Source organism: Carcharodon carcharias, chromosome 15 (assembly GCF_017639515.1).
Source record: "Carcharodon carcharias isolate sCarCar2 chromosome 15, sCarCar2.pri, whole genome shotgun sequence".
In the NCBI taxonomy this organism is placed as follows: Eukaryota; Metazoa; Chordata; class Chondrichthyes; order Lamniformes; family Lamnidae; genus Carcharodon; species Carcharodon carcharias.
In genome coordinates this window covers 99,293,645-99,310,980 of record NC_054481.1, presented here as the reverse complement: position 1 = coordinate 99,310,980, position 17,336 = coordinate 99,293,645, and the positions used below count along the sequence as shown (strand labels likewise).

At 45.4% G+C, this 17,336-nt stretch overlaps 1 protein-coding gene across 2 annotated transcripts in view; it reads right to left on the bottom strand.

The window, feature by feature from the left end:
- c15h1orf50 (chromosome 15 C1orf50 homolog) overlaps positions 1-17,336 on the bottom strand; it is an 86,749-nt gene that overhangs the window by 3,523 nt on the left and 65,890 nt on the right. The window contains exons 3-5 of one of the 2 annotated variants that reach the window (XR_005945253.1): positions 13,899-13,985; positions 7,521-7,652; positions 6,656-6,951 (exon numbers count right to left, since the gene is read on the bottom strand). Coding sequence is in view for 1 of the 2 variants with exons in the window: in XM_041205739.1 (XP_041061673.1) it covers positions 6,658-6,951; positions 7,521-7,652; positions 13,899-13,985 (513 nt within the window). In the remaining variant the exon portion in view is untranslated. Of the gene's footprint in view, positions 1-6,637; positions 6,952-7,520; positions 7,653-13,898; positions 13,986-17,336 lie in introns of those variants that run through there. The other variant, XM_041205739.1, reaches the window with a different exon arrangement.

Below are 17,336 nucleotides of genomic sequence, written 5' to 3'. Positions count from 1 at the left end.
TCTTTAATATAGCCTTCACAGCTTTCATGGAGTGTGGTGCCCAGAATCGGACACAATGATGAAATTTAATGTCCTCCACCCCCCTGCCACCGGTGCGTTTGGTGGTGAGGGGCGTAATTGAGCAGGAGGGTGGTGGGTGATGACCCCACCATTGTGCCACCTCTGTCCCAGTTGGGCCCATGGTGGGAAGGCTCCTGGACAGCTTTCCTGCCCTGCTACCATTTAAGGGCCTTATTTCCGGCCCCCAACCCCCATTCCGCCCTTTGCTGGTATTCACCCAGTAGCGTACAGGGTGCTAACCATACAGGAAGCACGAAAAACAAACACTTTTGGGTTGTTTATGGCACTCCGGCAGGGTGAGCTGAGCAGGGCAGGGTGGGAGGGCCTGGTATTTGCTCGTTTGAAAGCATTTGGTGCCTGATCAAGGGTCCCGGCATCAGGAAGTTGGGGGGCTGGCTGAGAACCACCCCTTACTGCTGCCCCCACCTCCCCTCACTGCCCCACAATCCTGTGATCCCTCTCCCACCTTCTCACATCTGTGGCCTGGGTCATTTGGTCATCCTGGACCTCAGGTGTTGCATTACCGGCAGCAGCCACCACATCCCCAGTGGGGCTACATAGCAATGTAGAGCTGCCGACCTCTGATTGGCCAGCAGCTCTTGGTGGGTGGGACTTGGGGTCCTTGATCCAGGGGAAGGCCTGCTGCTGCCTGATTGCCATTTAATGGGCAGGCCTTTCAGAAATGAGGTGACATGGGACTCTTGCCAGCTCTCCAGCCAGCAAGCAAGACCTCAGTTGCCTACATTAAATTCCACCTAACAGTTCACCTGATCAAAAACAGAATTACCTGGAAAAACTCAGCAGGTCTGGAAGCATCGGCGGAAAAGAGTTAACGTTTCGAGTCCTCATGACCCTTCAACAGAACTGATTGAATATTAGGAAAGGGGAGAAATATAAGCTGGTTTAAGGTTGGGGGGGGGGGGGGGTGTGGTTGTAGAGACAAGCAAGCAGTGATAGGAGCAGATAATCAAAAGATGTCACAGACAAAGGAACAAAGAAGTGTTGAAGGTAGTGATATTATCTAAATGAATGTGCTAATTAAGAATGGATGGCAGGGCACTCAAGGTACAGCTCTAGTGGGGGTGGGGTGGAAAGACTAGCAGGGCATACAAGATATAAAAATAATGGAAATAGGTGGGAAAAGAAAAATCTATATAAATTATTGGAAAAAACAAAAGGAAGGGGGAAGAAACGGAAAGGGGGTGGGGATGGAGGAGGGAGTTCAAGATCTAAAGTTGATGAATTCAATATTCAGTCTGGAAGGCTGTAAAGTGCCTAGTTGGAAGATGAGGTGCTGTTGCTCCAGTTTGCGTTGGGCTTCCTGGAACAATGCGGCAAGCCAAGGACAGACATATGGACAAGAGAGCAGGGTGGAGTGTTAAAATGGCAAGCGACAGGGAGGTTTGAGTCTTTCTTGCGGACAGACCGCAGGTGTTCTGCAAAGCAGTCGCCCAGTTTACATTTGGTCTCTCCAATGTAGAGGAGACCACATTGGGAGCAACGAATGCAGTAGACTAAGTTGGGGGAAATGCAAGTGAAATGCTGCTTCACTTGAAAGGAGTGTTTGGGTCCTTGGACGGTGAGGAGAGAGCAAATGAAGGGGCAGGTGTTGCATCTTTTGCGTGGGCATGGGGAGATGCCATAGGTAGGGGTTGAGGAGTAGGGGGTGATGGAGGAGTGGACCAGGGTGTCCCGGAGGGAATGATCCACTATGGAATGCTGCCAGGGGGGTGAAGGGAAGATGTGTTTGGTGGTGGCATCATGCTGGAGTTGGCGGGAATGGCGGAGGATGATCCTTTGAATGTGGAGGCTGGTGGGGTGATAAGTGAGGACAAGGGGGACCCTATCATGTTTTTGGGAGGGAGGAGAAGGTGTGAGGGCGGATGCGCGGGAGATGGGCCGGACACGGTTGAGGGTGGAAAACGACCGTGGGTGGAAAACCTCAGTTAAGGAAGAAGGAGGACATGTCAGAGAAACTGTTTTTGAAGGTAGCATCATCAGAACCAATGCGACAGAGGCGAAGGAACTGAGAGAATGGGATGGAGTCCTTACAGGAAGCAGGGTGTGAGGAGCTGTAGTCGAGGTAGCTCTGGGAGTCAGTAGGCTTGTAATGGATATTGGTGGACAGTCTATCACCAGAAATTGAGTCAGAGAGGTCAAGGAAGGGAAGGGAAGTGTCAGAGATGGACCATGTGAAAATGATGGAGGGGTGGAGATTGGAAGCAAAATTAACAAATTTTTCCAAGTCCCAATGAGAGCCTGAAGCAGCACCGAAGTAATCATCGATGTACCGGAGAAAGAGTTGTGGGAGGGGGCCGGAGTAGGACTGGAACAAGGAATGTTCCACATACCCCATAAAGAGACAGGCATAGCTGGGGCCCATGCGGGTACCCATAGCCACACCTTTTATTTGGAGGAAGTGAGAGGAGTTAAAGGAGAAATTGTTCATTGTGAGAACAAGTTCAGCCAGACGGAGGAGCGATTGTTTGGGCCTCTGTTCGAGGAAGAAGCTAAGGGCCCTCAGACCATCCTGGTGGGGGATGGAGGTGTAGAGGGATTGGACGTCCATGGTGAAGAGGAAGCGGTTGGGGCCAGGGAATTGGAAATTGTTGATGTGACGTAAGGTGTCAGAGGTATCATGGATGTAGGTGTGAAGGGACTGGACAAGGTGAGAGAGAAGAGAGTCAAGATAACGAGATATGAGTTCTGTGGGGCAGGAACAGGCTGACACAATCGGTCTACCGGGACAGTTCTGTTTGTGGATTTTGGGTAGGAGGTAGAAGCGGGCGGTCCGCGGTTAGGCGACTATCAGGTTGGAAGCTGTGGGAGGAAGATCTCCAGAGGAGATGAGGTCAGTGACAGTCCTGGAAACAATGGCTTGATGTTCAGTGGTGGTGTCATGGTCCAGGGAGAGGTAGGAGCAAGTGTCCACTGACCTCTACCTCGCAGAGGCTGAGCATCAACTCGCAGACACTTCCCATTCTCTCAGTTCCTTCGCCTCTGTCGCATCTGTTCTGATGATGCTACCTTCAAACACAGTTCCTCTGACATGTCCTCCTTTCTTAACTGAGGTTTTCCACCCACGGTCGTTTTCCACCCTCAACCGTGTCTGGCCCATCTCCCGCGCATCCACCCTCACACCTTCTCCTCCCTCCCAAAAACATGACAGGGTCCCCCTTGTCCTCACTTATCACCCCACCAGACTCCGCATTCAAAGGATCATCCTCCGCCATTTCCGCCAACTCCAGCATGATGCCACCAAACACATCTTCTCTTCACCCCCCCCGGCGGCATCCATAGGGATCATCCCCTCCGGGACACCCTGGTCCACTCCTCCATCACCCCCTACTCCTCAACCCCTACCTATGGCACCTCCCCATGCCCACCCAAAAGATGCAATACCTGCCCCTTCATTTCCTCTCTCCTCACCATCCAAAGGCCCAAACACTCCTTTCAAGTGAAGCAGCATTTCACTTGCATTTGATGCAAGTGAAACATAGGAAAATGGTTGTAGTTGTTGGTGGGCCACCATCTCAGTCCCAGGACATCTCTTCAGGAATTCCTCAGGGTAGTAGTGTCCTAGGCTCAACCATCTTCAGCTACCTGATCGTTGACCTTCCCTCCATCATAAGGTCAGAAGTGGGGATATTTGCTGATGATTGCACAGTGTCCAGTACAATTTAGATCCTGGAGCAGTCTGAGTCCATATGCAGCAAGACCTGGACAACATTCAGGCTTGGGCAAATAAATGGCATATAACATGCGTATCACCCATGTGCCATGCAATAACCATCTCCAACAAGGAAGAATATAACATTGCCCTTGTTCAATGGCATTCCCATCACTGAAGGTTCCACAGTAGCCTGGGGGGTTACCATTGAAGAGAAACTTAACTGGACCAGCCATATAAATTCTGCAACTACAGAGGCAGGTCAGGAGCTGGGAATTCTGTCATCTCCTGACTCCCCAACGCCTGTCCACCATTTACCAGGCACAAATCAGGAATGTGATGGAATATTTCTCACCAGCCTGGATGAGTGCAGCTCCTACAACATTCAAGAAACTCGACAACATCCAGAACAAAGCTGCCCACTTGATTGGCATCTCAGCTGTCAACTTCAAACACAGTGGCAGCAGAGTGTACTGCAAGATGCACTGCAGGAACTCACCAAGGTTCCTTCAACAGTATCTTCCAAACCTGTGGCCTCTACTGCCTAGAAGGATATAGGCAGTAGTCACATGGGAACACCACCACCTGCAGGTTGCCCTCCAAGTCACACACCGTCCTGATTTGGAACATTCCTTTACTGTCGCTGGGTCAAAATCCTGGAACTCCCTCCCTAACAGCACTGTGGGTGTACCTACAGCACAGGGACTGCAAGGGTTCAAGGAGGTAGCCCACCACCACCTTTTCAAGAGCAATTAAGAATGGACAATAAATGCTGGCCCTTCCAACGATGCCCACATCCCATGAACAAATAAGAAAAAAAGTATCAGGTCCACCCAGGTCAGGCTGGATGTAGAATAAGGCTTCTGCTCTGTCCTCTAGGAATGTGTCCCTGATTGCCATTTTAGTGGTGAATTGGGACACACTCTACACCAATGTCCATTAGGACCTACTTTGAAACTGCCCAAATTTATTTTACATAGGACCCAGCTCTGCTTCTTCTGAGGAGAAAGTGCTCAATTGCAGCTGCAGGGCTGTTGTCTATGATTTCACTCTCACACCACTTTCATCTGTAACAGGCTTTTAGCAGAGAATCTTCCCTCTTCTGTTACTGGTTTTCAACACTCCAAATTTATTTCTGTTATCATGAGGATTTCAGTAAAGTAAACTGGTGGCGGTATGAAAACTTGAATCACAATGGCCACTTCACACAGCACCCAGTGCTAGAGTTATAGCATTTAGCGCTTCAAATCTAGGAGAGGTTGGAAGAACATTAGTCTGAATAATTGATGGCTGCAGATCTTTCATACATTTTGAGAGCAATTTAAATACAAAAGAGTAGAAATGTCAAGCTCTGCACAGAATTTAAGGAGCAGTCTCCTCTAAAAATATTATGTTCCTATCAAAATTAGGATGGATAGATTTTTGTTAGGTAAAGCTATTCAGGGTTGTAGAACCAAGGAGGATCGATAGAGTTAAGATACAGATCACTCACGATCTAATTAAATGGCAGAATAAGCTCAAGTGGCTAACCGTTCCTGTTCCCATGTCCTTTTGAAGGGATGAATTAAGGGCATCAAGGAGCATTAAAATTCATTGGATTAAACCAGTGCTTCCCAAACTGTGGGTTGTGACCCCCAGTGGGGTATCAAGATGAGAGTTTTGGGATCGCCAAGCTCTAAGGCAGCAATGACTGCCACAGAGGTAGGACTGATTTCTGACAGCTGTGAGGCCCCTTTAAATTGTTGCAATCTTTTTCTGTTGGTAGGCATGGCCTAATGGACTATTCTCTGAGACCCGACTGCTTTTTCAAGAAAAAAAAAAGCTGTAGAAAAGCTTGGTTTTTTTTGGGAGAAACCCTATTTTTTCATCAACCACCCACCCCCCCCCCCCCCAACCCCACCCGTCCCACCCCCACACAGTCAAGAAATAAAACCGCCTACCCCCACTCAGCAACTAAGTCCTCCCCTCACCCTCCCCTGCTCAACAACTCTCGTACCCCACAAATTTTCACTCTAGGGTGACGCAGAGTCTGAGGCATTAAAATGGGGTCAAACTGGGAAAAAGCTCAGGAAGCACTGGGCAAGTAGATTGGTGCTGATGCATGTGCTTGACAGGGCAGACACTGAGATTGTTTCCCCCGACTGGGGAATCCAGAACATGGTGGCACCGTCTCAGGTTAAGGGGCTGATCACTTAGGGGACTGAAGTGAGGAGAAATGTTTTTCAACCAAAGGGTTGTGAATCTTTGGAATACCCCAGAGGGTTTTGGATGCTCCATCATTGAATATATTTAAGTCGGAGTTAGAATAGGTTTTGGGTCTCTGAGAGGGAATCAAGAAATGGGGGGAGTTGATAGAAAAGTAGAGTCGGGGCTGAAGGTCAGCCATAATCATATTGAATGGCAGATCAGGCTCGAGGGGCCCTATGGTTTAACTCCTCCCCATATTTCTTATGATCTTATTAAATAAACTTGGTTATGACGGTGATATCCTTTAAATAAGCTAATCATAACCCAGTCACTAGTTACAATATTCAAAGAGCAGGCAAATGCAATATAACTCAAGGGTTACTTAGTCCAATTTGCTGAATTTCCTCCATGCGATTCCCAGATGATTGTAAATATGAGTGTTGATTGGCAACAAGTGGGAAGGTGAAATCTTCCCTTTTAAGCCTGTTGTTTGCTGTTGCTGATGTTAGTGGACAAATGCTAGTTGTGTTCTTATGCTACTCCCTAGTGTTATTTTATGCAGATGCCATCCCATTTAAAATAAATAGAAAACCGTCTACCATCTGCAGTAAACAGGAGGAAAGTCATATGAACACATGAAGTGTTTGCCTACTGTTAGTGCGCATAATCATTCCTAGGCTGTGTTGCAAATGAGGAGACGGGAAGCACAAACTGCAAAGGTTCAAGCAGGAAACAAACTTTTAAAATGATCCCGTGTGGTCATCAGGAAACTTGGCATTTTCCGGAATCAAAGCTTTCTTTTCAGGACGTGTGGAATGCTCGAGACTGTTCTTGCTGGCAGGTAATAACATTGGGTAAAGCCCCCGGAAGTTGGGCTCTGTGCTCTGTGGCAGTGTCTGCTGTTGGGTCAGGAGTTTGTCGATGAGACTGATTTCTGAATCTCTTTTCTCAATCTCCTCGTACGGTGTCCATGACATGTCATGCTGCAGCTTGTAAGCACCACGGAACTCATGTGGGCAGCTCTGTCCCCACTCCTAGGATGAATAGCGAGAAACAACAGACTTAATAAAAAAAAAGATTTGAACACATAGCAACTTTCACGATCTTGGGTCACTTTATAGCCAGTACTTTCAAAGTGTAGTTAATTGGGGTAATATAGCATGAGAAAGGTCCTACAAATGGCCATTTGGTAATGACTTGTTTTAGTGACATTGGCTGAGGGACAAATATTGGCCATGACACTAAGGATAATTCAGTTCTTCAAGTATTACCATGGGATCTTTTATGTCCACCTGAAGGAGCAGATGGGGCCTCAATTTAACATCTCATTTGAAAGATGGCATTCCTAATGCTTTCAATCCTGTACTGAAGTGGCAGCCCATATTATGTGCTCAAGACTCTGGAGTGGGAATTGAATCCACAAGTTTCTGACTCAAGACGAGAGTGCTACTGACTGAGCCACAGTCAGGACCTACCGAGCCTGCATGGTTCAGTGAACAAACCAAGTTCCTGATCTTACCGAAACTACATCACAGTGCAGTTGCAATGAATCGGGATCTCCTTTCATTTATTGAGGACTTGGAAATGTTTAAATCCCACTGACCTTTGGAGAAAGGATGGAGAAGTATTCCTGCCCAGAGTCCCGTCTGTACATGAAATACACAGTGCCAGGCTTCTTCACAACATTGCAGGCAATGTGATGGAGATCTGCATCCCTCTTGGCCTCTTCCAGGACCTGAACAGAGCATGTGGAGAAATTACACAGAATAAGATCATTAAGAGGCAGCACTATGCATAATGATGGCACCAACAATAGCGATCTGGGGAAACTCTGGGCAAAATTCTTTTAATTTTAAGAGCGAATGTCAATGAAACTGACATTTTCTAATTTGACAAAGAAGATGAAGAAGGTGATCTGGCTAATTTAACCTTTCACCCTTCAACATTTAATGGCATCAGTTCTTCTCCATTGCTCCTTCAGCATTGTTGAATCCTGGCTGCTTGCTGCAGTGTAAGCGGTGTATAATAGAAAACATGACGACGTGAAGCAGTTTTGGTTTCACAAGGACACGAATTTTGTAATCCATTTGGGGTATGGAGTCACTCAAAATGCACTTAGCCAAGAGGTAAGACAGCTGCCCTGGGAATACTGTCACACCTCTTGTAAGAGAGTTTAATTCTCATGATACGGGCATCATTGGCAAGGCCAGCATTTGTTTATTGGCCATCTCTAGTTGCCCGTGAGAAGATGGTGGTGATCTGTCTTCAGGAAGCGCTCCAGTCCACAAGCTGGAGATACTGCCATAGAACTGTTTGGGATGGAGTTCCAGGATTTTGAACCAGCAATGCTGAAGGGACAGTCAAAACATGCCCAAGTCGTGACTGTGCGAGACTTAGAAGGGAATGTAGAGATGGAGGAGTTCCTGTGCCTTTGGTGCCCTTGTTCTTCGAGATGATGTAGGTTGCAGGTTTGGTAGGTGCTGCCAAAGGCGCCTTGACAAGTTGCTGCTGTGCACCTTGTAGATCGGGGATTCTCAACCAGCATCCACAGGAAGTCTTCAACAGGTCCACCAAAATAGTATCTTTCAAGCACAAAATCTTTTTTTTAAATTCTATTATGCGATAAAAATTCAGCTTTGGTATCCTGGCATGTACTGGAAGCATGGTTCACGAAATCACACACTCGCAGCTTAGGTAAAGCATAAAAAGACAGACAGAAGCAGAAAGAGATGTGACACTAAGAGACGTGACACTGCCACCGCTGGTGATGGTGGAGAAGAGGTCGCATGACCCTTCCCCTCCCCTAAATCTGGTTGTGGGTTCTATCCCTGGCAAGCCGCACCCTCTTACCGCTGGGTAAACAGAGCATCAGGTCGGTGGTACTTGATGTCCCTTTTCTGGGAAAACGTGCCAAGAATTCAGCAAAGTGTGTCAAGAAATGTTCAGTTGACTTCATCTTTTGCTCTTTCAGGCAACTGAGCACTGAGTCTTTCAGTCAGCATCTTACAGAGTCACACATGGCACGGGTGGCAGATCAGACTCCCTGTTGTCATTGCCACTGTCCTGGGAACTCACAATGCAGGGGTCTGAGTCCAAAGGAATATCACTCACACGAGGTGCGGACAGCCATGAAAGCTGACTTTTTTAAAGATATGAAGTACTCCATTTGCATTAGAAAGTGAGCTTGGAGCTTAGCTGCACATAGTGCACAGTGATCCATCTGATTTTCAATTGTGGGATCTTGCTGTGTAAGAATTTGTTCCTGATTTTTGCCATGTAACAGGAACCAGTGGCAAGTTTCATATTAGGTCCAACAAAAATAAATAATAAATATATATGCGTAACTGCATAATGATTACTTACATTTGCATTTGTGTTTTGGGGTCCATTTTTATGACACAGGAGCAGAAGGGTCTCAGAAGCAAGAGGCTCGAGACCCCCTGCTGTAGATACACAAAGCCACCATGACAATGGAGGAAATAGTTGTTTAAGGCGTACAGACATTCAGCCATTTTAACACACATAAAGAAAGCATTTCGAGTAAGATTTTGGTCATATGCTGTTGACCACAACAAGCCTGATATTATATGACTGTAACTCAAAAATCAGCAGTTCTTCCAGCAACTAAAGACTAACAGCAACATTCAATACAACTAAATCTCCATAGCTGTCTCTTGAGACAGAACAACATCTTGCACTTGTATAATGTCTTTAATGCGATTAAATGTCCCAAGACAATTTACAGGATTGCAAAGCAGGCAAACATTGACACAGAGTCAAAGAAAGACAAGGAATAGGTTTTACATGAAGCCTTAAGGGCAGAGAGAGAGGTGGGGAGGTGAAGAGGCTTGGGGAAGGAATTCAGAGTTTAGGGCCCAGATGACTGAAGGCATGGTGGCCAATGGGGGAAAACACCAGAGACAAACGTAACTGATGCCTTTCGCAAGCCTGGAGGTCAGATATCATCATTTTGTTCTGGATTACAGCAGTCTGAGAGCTCGTCCCACCCTGTCCCTGCGGCCCAGCCATTGGTGAGCCTGAACTACAGTAAAACACACTGACACTGGGGAGAGCAACAACCAGGAAATTAAAATTAAGGTTGTGATCCCTGCAATCCAAATGTTCCCCAGTTCCATCTGGCAATATAAATAAAGTGAATTCGAATGCAATAACATTTACAAAAATACACAGTTAATGCGATTGATTATAGATTAAGTCTTTGAGGTGGTTTTCTAATTCAGTTAGAGTGATGCAGCTCTATGACTTGAGATTCTTCCATTGGATCGACTTGATCAGGAACTGCAGCATCAGGGACATCCTTAGACAATGGCAGTTCGGAATTATTTACTTCAACAGAGACATTAGGCATATCTATTCTATGTCGATCTGGCACCTCAGGGATCAAAGGTTTGACTTCGATTTCAAGTGGAGTAACTAGTTGTTGGAGTGTCTCTTTATTTCTTAGATGATCCACAGTTTTCGAACAATCTGGTTTTCCAATTCCACTTGGTATGACAAAGGTCCTGTTTCAAAGACCAGAAACCCATCTAGGTCCATTTCTAAAATTCGCACAAAAACCGTCTCTCCCACAGTAAATCTTCGATATTTACTGTGAACATCATGATTCACTTACTGCCTACTCTGGTTCTTCTCTACCTCCCCCTCTAAGTTATCTTGTATTTAGGCTGTGTTCCATTAGTAATTCAGACTGTGTTGAACCCGTAGTTGCATGAGGTGTTGCGCGAAAGTTGAGAAGAAATCATGAAATTTGGGTTCTGAACATTCCTTCGGGTAACTTATTCATTTCTGTTTTAAAAGTTTGTACTGCTTTTTCTGCTAGCCCATTGGATGAGGGATGATATGGTGCTGTTTTGATATGTTTAATCCTATGTAAGTTCATGAATCTCTGGAATTCCATACTAGTGAAAGCAGTGCCGTTATCTGAAATGATGACATCTGGTAGGACATGTATACTAAAACATTGGCACAGCTTTTCAATATTTGCACATGATGTTGGTGACCTAACTTCATACACACCCATCCACTTAGAATGTGCATCGATGATCAATAAAAACATGGTACCTAAAAATGGGCCTAAATAGTCTATATGTAGTCTAACCCAAGATTGACCAGGCCACTCCCATGGATGCAGTGGAGCTGAAACGGGCAACTTCTGTTGTTGCTGACACTGGAGACCGTGTTTAACTATTTTTTTCTATATCACTGTCTATACCTGGCCACCAGATGCAGCTTTGCACAAACATCTTCATCTTCAATGTGCCTGGATGCGCACTGTGAAGCTCTGTCAAGAGTGGTTCCCTTCCTTGCGAAGGGATGACAATTCTTGCCCTCCCAACAAGATTCCATCTTGACAACTTAGTTAAGGTTTACAGGCATAGAATGGTTTTAACTCTTCAGAGACTTGAGCATTTGACCATCCTTGCAATACCTGTTCTCTGACTCTTGATAAAATTGGATCTCAGTTTGTCCAATTCCTTATCTGCTTCGCACAGACCGGCAAAGAGTTCAGGAAATTCAACGCAAGTGCAACTGCTGAGACACTGGAGCATGTATAATGCTATCGGACAAAGGAAGATGACTGATGACTGCATTTGCTATATGCACTCCCGGACGGCGCATAAAGATGTACTCATATGCCAACAAAATTAAAGCCCATCGTTGAATTCTGGCAGAGGCTATCGGTGGAATTGCTTTATCTTCACTGAATAAATTCATTAGTGGCTTGTGATCTGACACTATGGAGAAATGTCGACCATGCAGATATTGATGGAATTTCTTTGCTCCAAATAATATGGATAAACCTTTTTTAAGTTGTGAGTAAACCTTCTCGGCTACCGAGAGGTTCTGGAGACACAGAGATAAAAACAAAAAAACTGCGGATGCTGGAAATCCAAAACAAAAACAGAATTACCTGGAAAAACCCAGCAGGTCTGGCAGCATCGGTGGAGAAGAAAAGAGTTGACGTTTCGAGTCCTCATGACCCTTCAACAGAACTAGGTGAATGACTTCTGGTAGGCCATGTACACTAAAACATTGGCACAGCTTTTCAATATTTGCACATGATGTTGGTGACCTAACTTCATACACACCCATCCACTTAGAATGTGCAGAGTGGCATTGTATTTGTTTAGCTTCTTTGCATGACTTTCCCATGGAACCAGCTCTGACCTGAGGGACCCTTGTATCCTGCGAAGGTCCTTTGGTTCTCTTGTCTCATTCCAAAAGACACCATCATGTTCCCTTATCAATGCAGGATTTCTTCCTGTTCTGACTTGAAAAATTTCTGGCCAGCTGAGCTTACTTTCTTTTAACCAATCGCGGCCCAGAAGGCAGTTACAATAATCACTGGCATTCACCTGTTACAACAATCACTGGCAGCTGGGCGATTGCCTGTTGCCTGTAGGATACAGGTACAGAGGCGATGCCTTTCACCTGTACTGCCTGTCCGGTGTATGTCTTCAGCTAAGCCATGGTTTGTTCCAGATTCAGTGGCTGGGTACCTTCATCCAGGTACTTAAATGTGTGTGCTCCCGTCACTGTGGTCGATGCTCCTGTGGCAACTTCTATGACTAAAGGCTTTCCATTTACTTGAAGGGTGGCGGTAATTGGCTCAGTTTTCACTGCTTTGACATTGTGTAGGGAATAGATATCAGTATCAGTAGCTTCTGGTTCAGTTATATTCTGCACTTCAATCATCTTGGTCTGCTGTCTGAATGGCTGTCTTGATTTCACCCTGCATTGCTTTCCAACCTGCCCTTTTTTGTGACAGTAGTGGAATTCTGCCTCTTTAAATCTGCAGTTTTCCAGTACATGGTTACCTCCACATCAGTAACAAATTAATTTCTGAATCACTAGTGAGATGCTTCCAGTATTCCTTTTTGTTTTTTGAGCAGTAGAAACTGTTTCCCGCTTTGCGCTTGTCTCCCGGTTTTGAGCCACGCCCGGTGGTATGTTCCCACCCCAACTGAAGAATGGCGCCATGTTGCACACTCTGCAAAGCCTACAAGACCCTCTCAGCACTCTTTATTGCTAGCGCTATTTCCATGGTGCACTTCAGGTCAATACTAACTTCTGCAAGTAAACGGCGCTGAATGGCATCATCGAGTACACTGCACACCAAACAATCTCGCAACATGTCATTGAGAATATCTCCGAAGTCACAGTGCTCAGTCAACTGTTTTAACTTTGCGATATATCTTGCGATTGACTCACCCAGGGCCCTTACTCTGGAGTTGAGCTTGAATCTTTGAACAATCACCGATGGCTTAGACTGAAAATGCGTCTTCACAAGGTCTAATAGCTCATTAAAAGATTTAGAACTGGGCACGTTCAGGGCCATCAGACTACAGATGAGGTTATATATCTTTCTTCCGCAGATACTTCGAAGAATTGCTTTCTGCTTCTCCTCTGCTGTACTTTCATTTGTCACAAACTAGAAACCTAGGCGCTCTGTGTATTGGCTCTAGTCTTCCATGGATGTGTCATAAGGGTCCATTGGCATAAGTGGCAAGACTGGTGAGTGTACTTTTCTTTCTTCCCTTAAAAAGTGAAATACTCACATTCGCGATGCGAGGTGCAGTGTCAGAGCTATTTATCTTCATCACCAATTATAATAAATTCAGTGTACCAGACAGGTTTCTTGTTAGAAACAGTAAACTTTATTTACAGAGTTCCTGATGAAGCAACATGCTTGAACCAGGTCCACGACTAGAAAGCTCCACCCCCAGATTACCCGTGCTTAGGGCTGATTCGTCTGTACAGTGACATGATCCCCAAAACATTTTGAACATTAAAGGTTTTACTTACAATCGCTACAGCATCTGTCAGCCAGAGTAAGGCCAGCTGAGACCTGGGAACCAGGCCACCCCACAGTGAGGTTGACGACCTAGGGAAGTGGGAGGAGGCCAAAAAGAAGAAGACAGAGAGGGAAGATGATACAGAACTTGAGGATTCCTCCTACCTTTCTCGCTTTCTCCTGGAGATACTGGATTTGCTCAGCGATCACAGTCAGTCTATTACAGGCATTGGCACGAACAAATTCATCTGCCTGGGAAATACAAGTTTTCCAATTTAATGCAGCTTTATAATTAAACATGCTCCCCATTGATCTGTCAGTCAGATCACATGATAGTGATCCCACTGCCTGGAATCCAATCCTTACTTTGTCCATAATCGCACCCACAGGAACAGCAGGAGGCCATTCAGCCCCTCAAACCTGTACTGCCATTTGGTTGGATCAGTAACTTAACTTCGTCCACCCATCTTGGTTCCATAACCCTTAATACCTTTGCCCAACATCAATCATAGTCTTGAAATTCTCAATTAACCTCAACAGCCTTTTAGGACAGAGTTCCAAATTTCAATAGCCCTTTGCGTGAAGAAGTGCTTCTCAGCATCACCCATACATGGCCTCATTTTACGGTTATTTTCCAGGTTGTAAAATGAAATGCTTTTCAAAGCACTGGAGGCACCCAATTAATTCCCTTCACCACTGGGGTTTATGTAAACACGGATTTGACATTTAAGAAATACTGGCCAACTCCCCCGATGAGTCAGTGGCCAAATGTTGGTCTAGAGTTACCGGATCTGAACCAGGGCATGAATTAAGCTGCTGCAATTGCCCTCAGTGTTCCTGGGCTTTGGACAGGGTGTGGGGAAGAAAAATAGAATCAGCTGACCAGTCCTGATCAAAATCCTGCGGGAGAGTACATGCCTGGACGATAGGATCTAGCTGGGCTGCCCTGTAATATCTTGTAGCACTCTTAGTGCAGGCTCACACATGAAGAGTGGATAAGATGCCAGAGGGCAGCTGGAAGCCAACACAGCTGCAGCTGAAGAAGAGTCATATTGGACCCGAAATGTTAACTCTTGTTTCTCCCTCCACGCACACACATTGCCAGACTGGCTCAGTTTTTCCAGCACTTTCCGTTTTTATTTCAGCTGCACGCTTGCTCTGGCGAGGGTGGGTTCGCCACTGGGGGAATTTCGAAAAGTTTTTTTTTAAACTTCTGCAACTGCAGACAAGTGAAGTCAAAAGCTGACTGGAAAGTACCCAAAATGCAAACGGGGCCTATATTAAAAGCTCCGACAGCTTCGCACGAAGCAGGAAGAGGTAAAGTGCAATTCAGAAACTGCAGTGGGAGATACGATCAGTCGTGAGGGATAGACCGGAAAGAATTTGATGTTGCTGTTGATGCAGGGTCAATCTCATTTTAAGAGGGAGTTAAATTTGTGTTTGAAACTGCAGATGTATTAAATGTTGGAGGAAACAAGCAGGAAGTTGTGAATAGAGAAGGTAGCTCTGGGGTGCAGCCATCCAGAATAGGCTGTGGTGGAGTACAGTAGTGTGGCAGTTATGTTACTAGGCCAGTAACCCAATGACTGGCCAATGTGAGCCAGAAAACTTGAGTTTGTGTCCCGTGGTATCCGATAATACAAAAGCTGATATCAAGAGCATGACGCTGTCAGATTGTCATTAAAAACCCAACTGCCTTTTTAGGGAAGGAAACCTGTCTGCTCAATGAGGTGACTTATGCATGATGCCAATCCCACATGGATGTGAACTGCCCTGTGAAGTGGCCTGGCAAGCCATTCAGTTGTCCCAGCTACCAGGGGCTTAAGAAGGCAGCCCACCACCACTTTTTCAGGACAACTAGTGAAGGACATTAAATTATGGCCTCTCCTGTGAAGACCAGATCACAAAATTAAATTTTTATAAAAAGACCAAATATCCCTGCTCTCTGAAAAAAGGGCAGCTCTTTGTTAGTAAATACTCATGTCCAAAAATGTCAGAAACACGCAGGCTACAGCAGGATTGGGTGCCAGTTTAACAAGAGAAACAGCAATAATCTATCGGTTATTAATATACAACAGCCAAAGACGCTTCTGTGGGCCACAAACCAGAAAACAAGTATTGGGCGGAGCCAGAGTACCTTCATCCAGTGATACGCAAAAGGCTGACCACAATGGTGGCTGTCATTACAGTCAGTTGGTTCGAAACCAGGAAGAACACCAGGGTATCAAAACCTGTACCGTTTAGCAGTCAAATCACTTTTAACTAAACTGCCAATCATACAAGCAATTACAGGACAAGAACCTTCTGTTTCTTGACTATAGATTCACAGAAACACCAATATTACCACATCGCTTCCTCAAATAAAATAAACTTTTACCGTAAGAAATAGGAGCAGGAGTAAGTCAATCAGCACTTTGAGCCACCTCTTTACGATCCTGGCTGATCTTGCAGTTCAATTCCAATTTACTGCACTATCCGATATCCCTTAAATCCCTTAGTATCCAAACATTTATCGATCTCTGTCTTGAATATACTCAACAACTGAGCACCTACAGCTCTGCAGGGTAGAGAATTCAAAAGAGTCACAAGCCTTTGAATGAAGAAATTTCTCCTCATCTCAGCCCTAAATAGCTGACCCCTTATCTTGAAACTGGTTCTAGACACACCAGCCAGGAGAAGCATTCTCCCAGTATCTATCCTGTCAGACCCTTTAAAACTTTTTATATGTTTCAATGAGATCACTTCCCATTCTTCTAAATTCTGGGGATGATAGGCCTAGTCTACTCCATCCATGATGTCAAAATCTAGATCACCTATAAAACCCAAATGTTTCAGCACTAACAGCTTAAAGGTACCAGCGGGTTAATTATTTTGTGGTTTCCCATTATTCTACCACGCCTTGGATAGAATTTTCCCCCATCAGGAGTGGTTGTGTGGGGGCGGGTGCAAGCAGACCCGATCGGCTCTCCTGATTGGCTGCGCGCTGCCATTTTACATGGGCGGGCTGAGCGCTCCCTGTGCGGGCGAAAGAGCACAGAAATCTCCCCAAGGCAGCTCCGTGCTTCAGGGAGATTAAATGCAGTTGTAAAGTTGGGAAGAAAAGAAATAATAAAATTATTTAGACATGTCCCCGCACGTGAAACTGTCACATGAGCTGGGACATGTGCATTCATTTAAATAAAAAATTTTTGAGAAAATTTAAAATCATTCCTGAAATCTCATCCCGCCTGTGGTTGAGGTTCCATGAAAAATGCAAAGCACCTCATCTTCCGACTAGGCACTTTACAGCCTTCCAGACTGAATATTGAGTTCAACAACTTTAGATCATGAACTCTCTCCTCCATCCCCACCCTCTTTCCGATCCCCCTTTTTTCCAATAATTTATATATAATTTTCTTTTCCCACCTATTTCCATTATTTTTAAATGTATTTCCATCCATTGTTTTATCTCTACCTTTTAGCCTTTTTCGATCCCTTCCCCCCCACCCCACCCCCACTAGGGCTATCTGTACCTTGCTTGTCCTGCTTTCTACCCTTAATGTCACCTATTAGCACATTTCTTAGATAATATCACCACCGTCAACACCTCTTTGTCCTTTTGTC